Raw genomic sequence first — 14204 nt, 5'->3', positions numbered from 1 at the left:
AACCAAATAATAAAGTGAAATTAAAATATTACATGAGATACAAAATATACGCACATAATAAGTTATGGTTATATTTATCATAATTCATATTAAAGTTCCGTAAACAACTTATTCAAACAATATTGTGTCAGCATCTCTATTATACGACGTGTACGAGATGAGTGTGAAGACAGAAAATTAAAGCACTATCTGAATAAGTTATTGTCTTCAATGTTCATTGTCTTTAACAAGTTACGAATTTCATCTACAGTATGTTGAGATGAATGAGTTCTTTGGTTGCTTGTGGTTATAAGCAAAGATTTTGGCGTTTCATGACTATAATTTATCGGTCAACAATGGCAGACAATCTTCTTGTTTCAATATTTGCTTTCTCCATTTCGTCAATTATTCTATAATATGTGATTTGAAGCTTAATTAGTAAGTGTAAATAACAATAAAAAAAAGTTGAACAAGTTTTGTGTAATAAAATATAATTAAAGTTTATGTAATATAATCAAGCGAAGAGATAAGTTCATGTAATATAATGAACCGAATAGATAAACTGATATAATACAATCATGCAATTAAAATCCTCTTAATCTTTTTTTTTATAAAAAATTAAGTTCACATTGAAATTGAATTCAGTAAATTGTTGGTTCATGTCCAGAGATAAGTCGGCTAAGTTATCTTCAATTTACTGAACACGTCCTTCCATTTATTCCATACTGTTAAAAAAGAAGTGTTTCGTTTCTCACACCAAGAGGGGGGCTGAATTGGTGTTGTATAAAAATGATAGTTCTTTTTAAATCTTTTTCGCAAAACAGAAAGTCTTTCAACTTTTCTTGAATCGTAAGTAAGAATATGTGCAATGCAACAGTTCACTTAATCGAATGTAATGACAATATAATCATTTAATGCAGAGAGAAGGGATAAGAAAATTCAAACACTGAGTTTTTATACTGGTTCGGCCAAGCCTACATCCAGTTTCCTTCCAATGAACCTGAGTTGGAAGCCAATGCACTATATAGATCTGAGTTTTTACACCAAGGGCTTTACAGTGACCTCAGGTCAAAATGTAAATCACCTCTCTAACTCACTAATTTAACTATAGGCAATACAACAAACAGACAAGCAGCAAGAACAATCCTCTTCTACTGTCAACCCCTTTGAGACACCATCAAAGTCAAGAACCATGTTATTCTTCCTGTAACACCACAGGGAAACTAGCAACACTCGGCGTTTGCCAAAACTTTTCCTGATCAAACAGAATGCACCTTCCTGTGCAGAACGATCAGACTTTGTAGTTCTTGATTCTTGGAGTTTTTCTCTCTTCTATAAGACGTTCAATCAATCACTGAAAGCATATATGAAAGTGTAAAATTATTATTCTCATCTTGAATTCAAATCATGCGTCTATATATAATATAACTCGAATCATACGTATTTTAATTGACTACGCTATTAATCTAATGGAATACATTTAGCAGTTATAACATATTAATAGCAATTAATGTACAATTAATGTAATCGACTTGTAATAAATGTTTGGTCAACATATTTAAAAATATGACCGTTGTGACAGTTATGTCAAACATTTAACCAGTTTTCAAAACAATAATCAACTTAATCGAATACAAGTAGCATACAATCGATTAAGTAGAAGCACTTAGAATAGTTTTGAAAATTTTTCTTCTTGAAATACATCACAGCACTCTTGAAAATTAATTGTGCAAACACACGAATTTTAATCGATTTAACCAATAATCTAATCGACTTAAAACTTGTTGTTTTGCCATACTTTAAAACTCAAATGGCCGAAGCTAGGTGCTTGTGTTTTTTCATTTCCAAAACTTCATATTTTGCATACACAGATAAAATCACATATCAAATACAGTGGTATGCAATGATCAACAGAACACAATATGCTTGTACAAATATAACACAATAAGAATAAGCATAAGCATATAGTATGTATAACACAACATAACATGTGTAACACAGTATAACACAGTATAACATGTGTTAATATTCATTATGTGTTGTCACCATCAAAAACACAAATATCACTGAGATTGTGGGTTAAGCTAATCATGTGCTCCCCTATCAACAATCTCAACAATCTCCCCCTTTTCTGATGATGCACAACCCATGATTAATAAAACCATGTTGTACAACCACAATTCAAATACAGATTATCCTCAATTACAATTATCCCCAATTTCATCAAATATTCTCCCCCTTTGGGCATTAGCAAAAAAGGTATTCATACTGTAATTGAAATAAAGATAATTAAGCATGTGGAGATGCACCAATTATAATAACAAAAAAATTTGATGCTCCCCCTATCAATGATATTCACATTAGTTCATTATTTTCTTCCCCCTTATTGGAAACATGTGAACAAATCAGCAATATGCAATGCTCCCTGTGTCATTATGCATGTTTCAATATCAAATCACATATGCATAATACAGACATATCAGAGTATGTAACACTTAACATATAAGAGCATATACAACCAATGTATCAGAGCAATTATTATCACTTCATATTAGAGCAATTTAATACATTTTGAATCAACAAATCAAGTTAATCACTTATTATCTCAAACTATATTCACAACGAATTAACTCAGAGATATAAGTTGAATAAACAATCAATAGATAACAAAATAAGGTTTAAAGATATCAGATATCAAAAATTTGGAATCTTCAAACCGAATGACAAAAATTAATCGATTAGAGTTTCATCATAATAGATTTCTTGTTGCAGAGTAATGTTGATTTTCCATCTTAGCTTTGTTAGCAAGCATTGTCCCTACATAACCTTTCAGGCTTAACTAGATCAAGAATTTTAGTAACAATGCAGTGCAGTAATTATCACAATTAAGATATGAATATGCGATAGTATGATATAATAATGACATGATCAGATTGCATACATACACACATATTAGTCGAGTTTCAATTAGATTAAGTCAACAATCACAAATTCATACTCAAATTGATTAAAATCGAAATCTGATTTCATTCATTAATCATAATGATTACAATCAGATGAAAGCAAAAATTGTGGCATATAATGCCATAAGCATAACCAAAACAAGATAACAGACTATAAACATAGAAGCAAATTCCATATTGGCATTCTAATATCCAATTCTGAATCTGATATATTCATGGAATCCTCATCAGTATTTTCAGTTGAAGAATCCTTCTTGTAGACGTGTAGTAAGAAAAATCATAGACGTGTAGTAAGAAAAAGAACTTATGCAATAACAAAATCGAATTTAGTATCTCATAGCTTTGCAAGAAATAACATATTTATTAGTTGACTTCTGCTATCAATTATATATAACTATAAAACAAATGTATTTCGGAAATTTTCTAAATTATATTAGGGTTTTGGTCATTTTAATTCAAATATTCATAAACAATAATAAAATAAAAATTAAGATTTATAAAGATTTTAATTTTTTTTTCAACTTTTAAATTTCAATGTTTTCTAAAAAACCCAATTGTATAACCCCTTAATTTTTTTTTTAATTTCTCTGCTATCTCAAACCAATTGAATTTTTTCTCTCCACAATTTTGATTAATTCTTTTAAATAAAATTTTACATTCGCTATTGCATTTTTTAAAATCCATTCAAAATTATTTTTCCACCAATTATAAGAAAAATAACAAAATTTAAATTCTTTTCCAATCTTTAAATTTAAAATCATTTATATTTTCTATAAAACCAAATTACATTTCACCTAAATTAATTTTTTAATTTGTTTCCTCTCTCAAATCAATTAAAATTTATTCTACACAATTTTAATTATCTTTTTAAATTAAATTTTTCCATCAAATACATTATTTTTATTTTTTTTATTGTCTCTTTTCCGCTCTCCTTTGTCCTCTTTCCTCTAAGACCCTACAATTTATTTAAGGTTTTTTATTATATTATTTTTTATCAACAATTTAATTCAATATCTTAATTTCAAATTTTATTATTAACTATATGGTTCTTCAATTTTCAGCAGAACTAAAGAGATTTTCTAAGTAGTCATGTCAACTGGATTTGTGTGTTATATCGGGCAGTTGTTATATAAACTATAAAACGCCTTGGAGCAATTTTTTTCCCCAAATAAATCCCATTTCAAATTTAATTTTCCAAGAAGACACAATGCAAAATTAATTCCTGAAGTAGATAACTGTATTATTCAAGCCTAAAATTCTATTCTGTAGAATTTTTTCTCCGAAATAAACCTTTCTTTCAACTGCACACCAGTGCTGTTAGGAAAATTATTTCTCTGGAGAAAACACGGCAAAAAAATGTAAAATGAAAATTAGAATTGTCAAATTCCAACCAGCTAACAATTGTCCTTTCCAAATTCATCGAAGACAAAAAAGATATAAAATTCTGTCTAAAATTTGGTTCCTAAAGAATTAAATTACGCAAAAAAAAAATGTACAAATTCGACCTCTTAAAAGTCAAATTATGTTCATGAATAGTAATATAATATATTTTAAAAATTAATTTTGCATTGCATCTACATGTAAAAATAAATTGGGAAAGAGATTTATTTGGAGAAAAAAAACTCCACGAACGTGTTCAATGGTTGATATGAAAGTGCACAAAATGTCTTCCTCGTCTCTCTATTGACCCAATTTAATGCTGCTCAAAATTGAAGGACCACAATGTTGACTTTCTTGCAATGCTATGAAATGCTTAAGTTCGAAACTGAATTAGCAAATTAATTGGCAAATGGTAAGCTTCGTGATGGAACGCAAGCAATGTGTACAAAAGTCAAGAGGGTTCTCCCATTCTTTGATGAGACATTTAAGAAAACGGGTCATGAGCATTGGTTTAGATTTTACTTCCTTGCAAAATAGTTCAGATGAAAAGGTCCAATTAGAGAACAAAAAGCTTCATCTAGAAGCAAAGATGGATTATGTTTATGAGAGACTCCAAGTTCTAGAGGCGGATAAAGAATATTTAAAGCATATGGAGATGGAGTTTGTGATGGAAAAAAAGGGTAAAAACCAATAAGAATTCAACAAAGAGTAATAACGCAGCAGAAAATTAATCTTCCTTCTTGTGAGAATATGAGAAGAGCACAAAAAACAAATAGAACAAAAAATAGAATCCAAAGTATAAAGAGACACCAACAAGTTTAACGTAGAAAATCCTTCAATGCAAGGGTAAAAACCACGAGTCGTCCAGATCAAAGAAAAATTCACTATGATTAATAATAGGGTACAAAAGAGTCTACAATAACAACACCAAATGATGTTTTCAATAAGCCAAATTAACTAAGCACAAATACTTACAAATGACAACAAAGAAGATAAAACTTCTCCAAAACAAAACTGCTGATGCGAGGCTATTTTCTCCCAAACTATACTTTCGATTGACGATCCAAACGGTGAAAATGAAGAACCACATGTCTAGAACCCACTGCCCAAAAATCAACCCGATCCAATGGTGAACGACTTTACAACGACGAAAACAATAGTGCAAACTTTGTATTATGCGGAAAAGACTTTCTCTCTTCCTTTCTCTCTCACTTGAATTTTTTTCTCTTTTCAAATGACTCTAATGTGCCCTACCAATCTTACCGCTCTCCACTAAACAAAGTAAGACATAATGGGCCACATTATTTTGGTCCATTCTCCACATAGAAAGGGATCCCACACTTTGTTCTTAATTTGAACTCCTGAAAGTGTTGAAAAAAATGAAAGTAAAATAAGGGATATTCATAAATCTAAAGGAGAAACTTAATTTAGAAAAATATTTGAAAAAAATTATGTTTCTCAATGTACTACATACTCCGAAAATGATAAAAAAAAGCATATTTAGGTCAATAATGAAAATCCTAAAATGCATTAAATATTTGTCATCATCGAAGGTAAAGTTTGTGCAAGGTAGAAAGTGAGAAGAAATGTAGCGCATTAGCTTTTTTCTAAAAACATTTAGGCTGTGTTCGCATGCGCGGATTTAACTGTTCACGGTGATTTGTGAGCGACGATAGGTAGAGGTAAGCGTGTTCGTTTGGACCGATTTACGCGGATGGAAAAGGATGGATTTGCGGGATGACACGATTTTAACAATCTTCGCATAAGTGAGATGATTTGCGCGGATTGTTACCCATTTACGCAATTTCCCTGAACCATTTCCGTAATACCCTGTACATATTTACATAAAATATTACCCACATTTCGCATATGCTACAGTGAAATTCTCATTTTTGCTGTTGGTCAAAGGCCATGCGAGTAGGGGTGGCTGGGTTGTGCAGAGATAAGGTTCTGTGCTTGACACAACCCTACACTACACTTCTGCAACTGCAAAGATTCCTGCCAAATAGTAAAGATTCCTGCCAAATAGTAAACATTCGTGCATGGTGAGCTGGTCTCAATTAGATGGAGTTTGAAGTTGACGAAGACCCCTTCAAAAGGTAGGGTTCGGTGAGTGTATGAGTGTGTGAAATAAGTGAGTGTATGCAGAGTAAAGTGTGTTGTATGAGGATGAGCTGAAGTTTTGTGCAAGGAGAGGAGTTGTTCATATCAGGTAATTGTGAGGTGTGAAGAGTTTTAGACGTTCTTGCAGGTTGGAGGCATGTGTGTGGTGGAGGGCTGGTGTTGAAGACGAAGAAGGGTGCTGTGTTTTGAAGGGAAGGAAATGGCTGGGTGAAGATCAACCATACGTTGCAGAGATGTGGCTACAGGTGAAGGAAGTTAAAACTGAGGGTGGTGTAATCGGTTATTGGAGGGTGTAACCGGTTACGCTGAAGACCATGAAAAGGAAGCCATATGTAATCGGTTACGCACTGAGTAACCGGTTACCAGCAGTGCAAAATTTCTGCTCTTGTAATTGAAAAAGCCGCATGAAGGAGAGGAAGGTGGACGATGCCGGAGCCTGGACGATGCACAACGGATGGCCTGCAGGTTGTTCTTCTTCTTCACATACCGGCATGAAGGTGAGGAAGGTGGAGGAAGGTGGAGGACGGTGGATGATGGTGGAGGCTGGACGTAGTAGAGGATAGGATGCAGCCAAGTGTTGTCGTTGTTGACAGCCAAGAGCTGAAGGTCACGAAGGTGGATGATGGTGGAGGGTGGAGGATGGAGGATGGAGTGTGGATGGGATCAGAGTGAAGGATGCATTATGCGTGAGGAAGGTGAGGATTTAGCACAATTTACAACCATAACCTAGTGTATTTTTTTGTCTGTTGCAGGTCAAGGAGTTGTGAAGAATGTTGAGGTAGGGGAAGGTGTTGTGAAGAGTTTCTTGGACAAGATTCGTGCAGCTGATGCAATATAAGAAGTAGCTTGGTTAAGGTGCAGTTGAAGGAGTTTGGCAAAGCATCCCGGTGCCATTGTTGTGAAGGTTGTGGGAGGGGGGAGGTAGTGGACGATCATTGTTCCAGAGGTAGGTTAGGTTCATGGAGACCAACGTGTTTATCTAAGTTTATTTCGTAGTAGGGGAAAGGCTGTTAACAACCTCCTATTGTGTTACAGGTGTAGCCAACAATCAAGAAAAATGAAGAAAAATGTGTTACGTTATGGCAGGAAGTGAAAGTAGTTGAAGGGAAATTGGATTTCTTTCCAGTTCGTGGTGGTTGTTTTGGTTTTTATCAGTGAAAGGCAGGGAAGTTTTGTTGTGGTTCTTGGAACAGTTGAGTTTGATTAAAGGTATATGATGGTGAAAAATTTTTTTTGTTGTATTATTGGCCAATATATTGATATATTCCTAATTACTGTGTGATGTTTGTTTTATTAAGGTGAGGCTTTGAAGTTTATGATTTGAAGTGGTGAATCTGGTGGAGAAATTTTAAGATTTGAAGTGGTGAATCTGGTGTAGAAATTTTCAGCATCAATTGAGGATCATTAAAATTATATTCAATCAATCTCTATTATATATTGTTAAGGCTTCAAGAGGTATTTCTTCATCACTGTTTGAAGTATTTATTTATAATGAATACAGGATTGCATGTTATTTTACTTATATTTTTTTAGAACTTATTATGTTAATATAATAGGGTTTTATATTTTAATATTGTTGCAATGTATTATGTTTATTTAACGTATAATATTTTTTTTTTGTTATCTAAAATGTTTTTTTTATATATTAAGATATGATATATGAATGTATGAATGAATGAAGTATGTTTAATGATCATATGAAAGTTAGATAAAATTAATTGTATGTAATTTTGTTTAAGTACATATAGATGGAAGAAAATCTAGATTTATCATATTTGGATCGTGAAGATATAGATGATGATGTGGTTGGTGTAGACTTCAAGATTATTGGAATGATACGTCAACACTTACAAATAACCACATCACTTGCGGCAATCACAATGTTATGCATTGTTGCACACACATTCAGTATCTTGAATATGTACTCCACTGATTCCAGTAGTGTAAGCAATTACCTACCTGATAGAGACCGTCGTAGGGAGCAGTTAATGTCATATCTTGTGCATACTCATCGTTGCCGCGACATTATTTGGATGGGTCCAGAGGCATTTATTAATCTTTGTGAGAGAGTAAGATCAACTGGGTTAGTGAAGGACGCAATTCGGTCGACCGTGGAGGAACAAGTTGCTGAATTTCTTCATATAATTGGTCATAATGTTAAGAATCGTAGTGTGGCCTTTTTCTTCCATCGATCAGGTTCGACGGTTAGCAAACACTTTCACAATGTGTTGGACGCTATCTTAAGTTTAGAATCAGAATTTCTAATACAACCATCAGGAAATGAGGTTCATCCACATGTGTTGAACAACAATCGATTTTATCCATATTTTAAGGTAGTGATTTGATTACATCTGTTAATGTTATTTGAACAAGGATGATAACAAATTATGAGACATATGATGAGTTAATATTTTTATGTTTAGGATTGTTTGGGGGCCGTAGACGGTACTCATGTTAGGGTAAGGGTTCCAAGTTCTGAAGCTCCGAGATTTCGAGGAAGAAAAGATTGGCCAACACAAAATGTCTTTGCGGCGTGTGATTTCGACATGAAATTCACCTACGTTCTTGCTGGATGGGAAGGCACTGCATCCGATTCAAGAATATTGAAAAATGCTCTTGATCGAGATGATCCGTTGGTTATCCCCCAACGTGAGTGTGTAAACCATCGATGTCCATGAGGCTATTTAGTAGTGGCTAATTACCTTTGAATGTGGAAAATTGTAGGAAAATACTACCTAGGTGATGCAGGTTTCATGTTGAAAAGCACAATTTTGACTCCATATAGAGGCGTCAGATATCACCTAAAAGAATATACACGCAGAGGACCACAAAATGCACGGGAGTTGTTTAATCATCGGCACTCGTCGTTGAGAAACGTAATTGAAAGAACTTTTGGTGTGTTGAAAAAAAGATTCCCTATCATTGGAAGTGGCACTGAACCACACTATGGATTGGAGACGATGACTAATATCATACTAGCTTGTTGTATATTACACAACTTCATTCGGGGCGTGGATAACGAAGACTCCTTACTCGATGAAGTTGATAACGAGTTGAATGAAAGGGAAGAACATGATCAGCCTTCATCTCAAGTTAGAGAAGACGACCATAGGATTGGAAGTAGTATTAGGGATTGTATAGCTGATCAAATGTGGCGTGATTACCAAGCATCGTAGTTATTGTATTTGATTGTATTGTATTTTAATTTATTTTTATCTGTATGAGAAGAACATATTATTAAGGATGTTTTATGTTAACTTACAACATATTTGTTGACTCTTTAGGTATAAAATGAATAGGGGTAAGGCACCCGCCATTCTGTCCTCTGGTCCTACTAGAGAGTTCATGAAATGGACAGAGGACATGGACGCACGTCTACTACACTGCATGATCGAGGAATCAAGAATGGGTAATAGGGTTGATGGAAGCTGGACAACCCAAGCATATACTAACATAGTTGATCATCTTCACAGCGCTGGGTATGTCGCAGTTACAAAAAATAATGTGAAAAATCGTCAGAAAGTGTTAAAGGATAAATGGCGTGAGGTGCATGACTTGTTCTCTGGATTGAGTGGATTTGCTTGGAATCCAGTAAGCATGACATTTCATGCTGAGGACGAAGTCTGGCTTGACCTGATTCAGGTATTTATAAAAATACTTATTTTTTATGTGGATCCTTAATATACTTAATATAAAGCAGTGTGTTTATTGTCTTTGTTGTTGCAGTCGCGGCCAGCTGCGGCGAAGTGGAGAGTTAACAGTATAAAACACTACGATTTAATGGTAGAGTTATGGGCAGCTGATCGAGCTACTGGGAGTGGTGTTCGAACTGCTCGTCAAGCTCGAAGACAATGTGTTGGTCCTCATGTAACTGTTGATTTGAATGAAAATGTTGAGTTCATTCCAGAACAGTCTCAGTGGACAGGATACAGAGACCCAACTCCACCATCGCCTCCTCCATCTGTTGATGAATATAGTCCGGCCCAGACTCAATCTGTGCCTTCCGTCCCATCTGGTGGGACTTCTTCCTCACGAGGCTCGAAAAGGAAGGCACCTATGGTGGATTCTATTGATACCCAATTTGATAAGTTGAACACTAGTCTGGATGGGTTTGCAAATGTACTAAGCTCATCAAATGTACATTTTGGGGTAATTTCTGATGCCGCCGTGCGTCAAGTATCAGCGATGGAGGACAGAAATGAAATACTACGTTCCCAAACCGAGATTCTTTGTCGCACCCCCAATTACACATATACTGAGGCGGACATTTATGAAATGTTGACTGCTATGAACATCAGTGACGATAATTTGCTAGAGCAGTGCTATGATTTCTTATGTCGAAACCCGACATGCACGAAGAGGTTGATGGGATTGCCACCACATAAGCGGTGGAACAAATTATATAAAATGATATCGGGCGGTGACTGTTAAGAATTTCCATATATGACTTACTACTATTAGTATAAGGACGCAATTCTGTATTAGTGATTTAATTATGACTTATTATTTTTCTATGGTGGATGTAATATTTTACTTCTATTATATTAACGATGTAATGATTTGGTTGAATATGTATCATTTCTTGATTTTATCGTTATATAGAACTACTGTGTTATCATATCCTTTTTTGTTGTTTTAATAAAGAGCTTGTTGTTGAACAAATTCTCAGATGGCATCATCATCAACAAGAAGGTCAAAAAGAACCCGTAAGGGAAAAGAAACTGTCAATGAGGCAGAAGATGCACCTCATGTTAGACCATCTATAGAGGAACAATTAGATCAGCGGCGTTTTTTCACTCACAGTCATCAAATGGAGAACTATGCAGCTGATTTCTATACAAGAAGTGTAATTCCTCCAAAGATAATGAATTTTGATTCATTCACCGGTTCAGGGTTATTTTTCCAACAACAGCTTCTTTTTCAAGGGTTGAGCCAATTTCTGACATTAGAGGTGGGTTAATCCCTACTTGTTACTGTGGTGATATTGCAGTAATGAAAGTGGCCAGAACCACGAAGAATGCTGGGAGAAATTTTTGGGGTTGTCCTCATTACAAGGTTTTAAGTATACCCTTGTCAGTTAATGTTTTCTTTAGTTGATTTGATGCATTTGTTCATAGATTCCCTAACATGGTGAATAACAGGGTGGATCTTCAATTGGGAGCTGCTGTAACTTTTTCAAGTGGTGTTGTGAAGACAACGTGGATGAAAAAGATTGCACAATTCTGAAGAGAATAAGCGAGCTGGAAAATGCAGTGAAGGATTTGCAAAAAATCCAGAAAATGATGAAGTTGTTAGTTATAGCTTTGTGTGTGTTTATTGTGGTTGACCTTGTAATTTTGAAGTTGTGGTTAGGTTGATTTAGTTAGATCGTGAATTTGGGTATTTGTTATAAGCTGGCTTAATACCTGTTATGTATTTGGATGCTTGAAAGAAGTACGTTGACAATGGGAAGGTGTTTTGGTTGGTGTAACATCAGTTATGCAATGCAATGTACAAAATGTTCGAATCAGTCCCCCATTTGGTTTAAAAATGTTGAAACAGGTGAACCGAATAATGCATATGATTGAGGACTAATGGCACATATTACAAATCTAAATACAAGCTCTCCATTTGGTTTAAAGATGTTGAAACATGTCAACCCAATAATGCATATGACTCAGTGTTACGTGCCTGAGTACGTAACTTGCCTCTCGCTATTGACAATGGTACTTAACTGAATAAAAACTCCTTATTACTGCCACTCTGGGTATCCCAATACACAATATCACAACTTGACGCTCGTCCTTGCTCCGCTCGTCCTCGCTCCGCTCGCTCGGGACGCTCGTCCTTGCCCCTCGTTGCCCCGCTCGCTCCGCTTCCGCTCGATTAGGACGCTCGTCCTCGCCCCTCGTTACCTCCACTAGCTGAGGACGCTCGTCCTTGCCCCTCGTTGCCCCACTCGCTCCGCTTCCGCGCGATTAGGACGCTCGTCCTCGGCCCTCGTTACCTCCACTAGTTGAGGACGCTCGTCCTCGCTTCGCTCGTTCAGCCCTGTTGCCTCCACTCGCTTAGGACGCTCGTCCTTGCCCCTCGTTGCCCCGCTCGCTCCGCTTCCGCGCGATTAGGACGCTCGTCCTCGGCCCTCGTTACCTCCACTAGCTGAGGACGCTCGTCCTCGCTTCGCTCGTTCAGCCATGTTGCCTCCACTCGCTTAGGACGCTCGTCCTTGCCCCTCGTTGCCCCGCTTGCTCCGCTTCCGCGCGATTAGGACGCGCGTCCTCGGCCCTCGTTACCTCCACTAGCTGAGGACGCTCGTCCTCGCTTCGCTCGTTCAGCCCTGTTGCCTCCACTAGCTGAGGACGCTCGTCCTCTAACACCCAATAATGCATTTTAAGAAGTGACTAATGGCACATATTAGAAATCTAAATACAAGCTTTGACCAAAACATGATGAAAGCACTTTGATTAATGAAATAAACGCAGTTTAGGTTTGTCACCAAAGTACATGATATTCAATACATATATCCTCCAATTCATCTAAAAAGACAATACATGTCTGTTACCAAAATAAGACCGTACAGTACATAATAAAGATCCAGAACTATCTATCTATCTTTTCTTCTGACTCTGAATTTTGGTGGACGGGATGCTTGGGAAGTTGGAGGTGGTTGGGTTGGTTGTGTTGGTTGTGTTGGCTGGGTTGCTTCTGCTGGCTGGGTTGCTTCTGATGACTGGGTTGTTTGTGTTGGCTGAGTTGGTTCTGGTGGCTGGGTTGCTTCTGGTGGCTGGGTTGCTTCTGGTGGGTGGTTTGCTTCTGCTGGTTGGGGCCGTAAAGGGCAGTTATTCCTGTTGTGCTTTGTCTGACGGCAAATGCTACACTTTTTCCTATGCCCTCCAACACGCATTTGAGTGTCATCCTTAGTTAACTCCCATGCCTCCAACTTGCGTTTTTTCTTCGGCCTCCCAGGCAACTTCCTTATCAGTGGTGGTAGTACATCATTGAAATTTGTGGTTTGCCATAGTTGGGGACCATTGAGTGGAAAAATTATGGACGCATACACCTCTTCATATGTGGATCTTCTGAACCAACTGGGTATAAAATTATCTGGATGAACATTACAGTAGTTCATTGCTGCAATTGCATGACAGCATGGGATGCCACTGATCATCCACTTTCTGCAGCTACACTCTTTAGTGTCCAGATCCACTGTGAACTTGTTCCCAACAGATGAAGTGTGCCTAACCTCAAAAATCTTTCGTGCAGCCCAACTGAAAGAAATAAAACACATCAATGAACGTAAATAAGAAGATGTATATAAATTGTGGTAATAAGATTACCTTGGCAGCCAAAATCTAGACAAATTACATTCTTTCTTAAGCCTGTTCTTTATCTTTGGGCATATTGTGAACTCCATAGATGCCACCTTGCTTCTGTTGGTGGCCCACCTTTTCATGAGATACAATCTGATATCCTCCATCATTGTTATAATTGGTTTTCCTCTTGCATGAATGAGGACACTGTTGAAAGCTTCAGTGATGTTGTTATCAAGGGTATCACACATTGGTTGAGCTGTGAAGCGAGACCTTGACCAAAACCTGTGGTAATAAGATTTCTCAAATGGGTTACAATACATCTGTGATAGTAATGTGTATATAATGGCTAATGGGTTACCTTGGGGGAATGGCTATGAGGTATTTATGCTTCAACATTGACTTCTTTAATTTTCAGCATTTCTCTCTCCCAAGCCTGGGGATATGTGGTGGTTGCAGCACTCCACAT

General features: G+C 36.4%; 1 protein-coding gene across 1 annotated transcript; it reads left to right on the top strand.

Moving 5' to 3' along the window:
* Positions 1 to 8365: 8365 nt before the first annotated feature.
* On the top strand, positions 8366 to 10877 carry LOC108324490 (uncharacterized). Its single transcript, XM_017557437.2, has 5 exons — positions 8366 to 8731; positions 8870 to 9095; positions 9171 to 9618; positions 9731 to 10088; positions 10173 to 10877. Exons 1-5 carry the CDS (start codon positions 8366 to 8368, stop codon positions 10875 to 10877), a joined length of 2103 nt encoding a protein of 700 aa, XP_017412926.2.
* Positions 10878 to 14204: the final 3327 nt, after the last annotated feature.

Source organism: Vigna angularis, chromosome 3, assembly GCF_016808095.1.
Source record: "Vigna angularis cultivar LongXiaoDou No.4 chromosome 3, ASM1680809v1, whole genome shotgun sequence".
Classification (NCBI taxonomy): Eukaryota; Viridiplantae; Streptophyta; class Magnoliopsida; order Fabales; family Fabaceae; genus Vigna; species Vigna angularis.
Note: the sequence above shows the minus strand (reverse complement) of the source record. Positions and strands in the feature narration are given on the sequence as shown.

What these genes read in the sequence shown, in the direction of transcription:
- LOC108324490 (XM_017557437.2), top strand. Translation starts at nt 8,366, where the DNA reads ATGTACTCCACTGATTCCAGTAGTGTAAGCAATTACCTACCTGATAGA. An exon ending in TGGCGTGATTACCAAGCATC is followed by an intron (nt 9,619 to 9,730) that starts GTAGTTATTGTA and finishes TTGACTCTTTAG; the next exon opens with GTATAAAATGAATAGGGGTA. An exon ending in TCTGGCTTGACCTGATTCAG is followed by an intron (nt 10,089 to 10,172) that starts GTATTTATAAAA and finishes TTGTTGTTGCAG; the next exon opens with TCGCGGCCAGCTGCGGCGAA.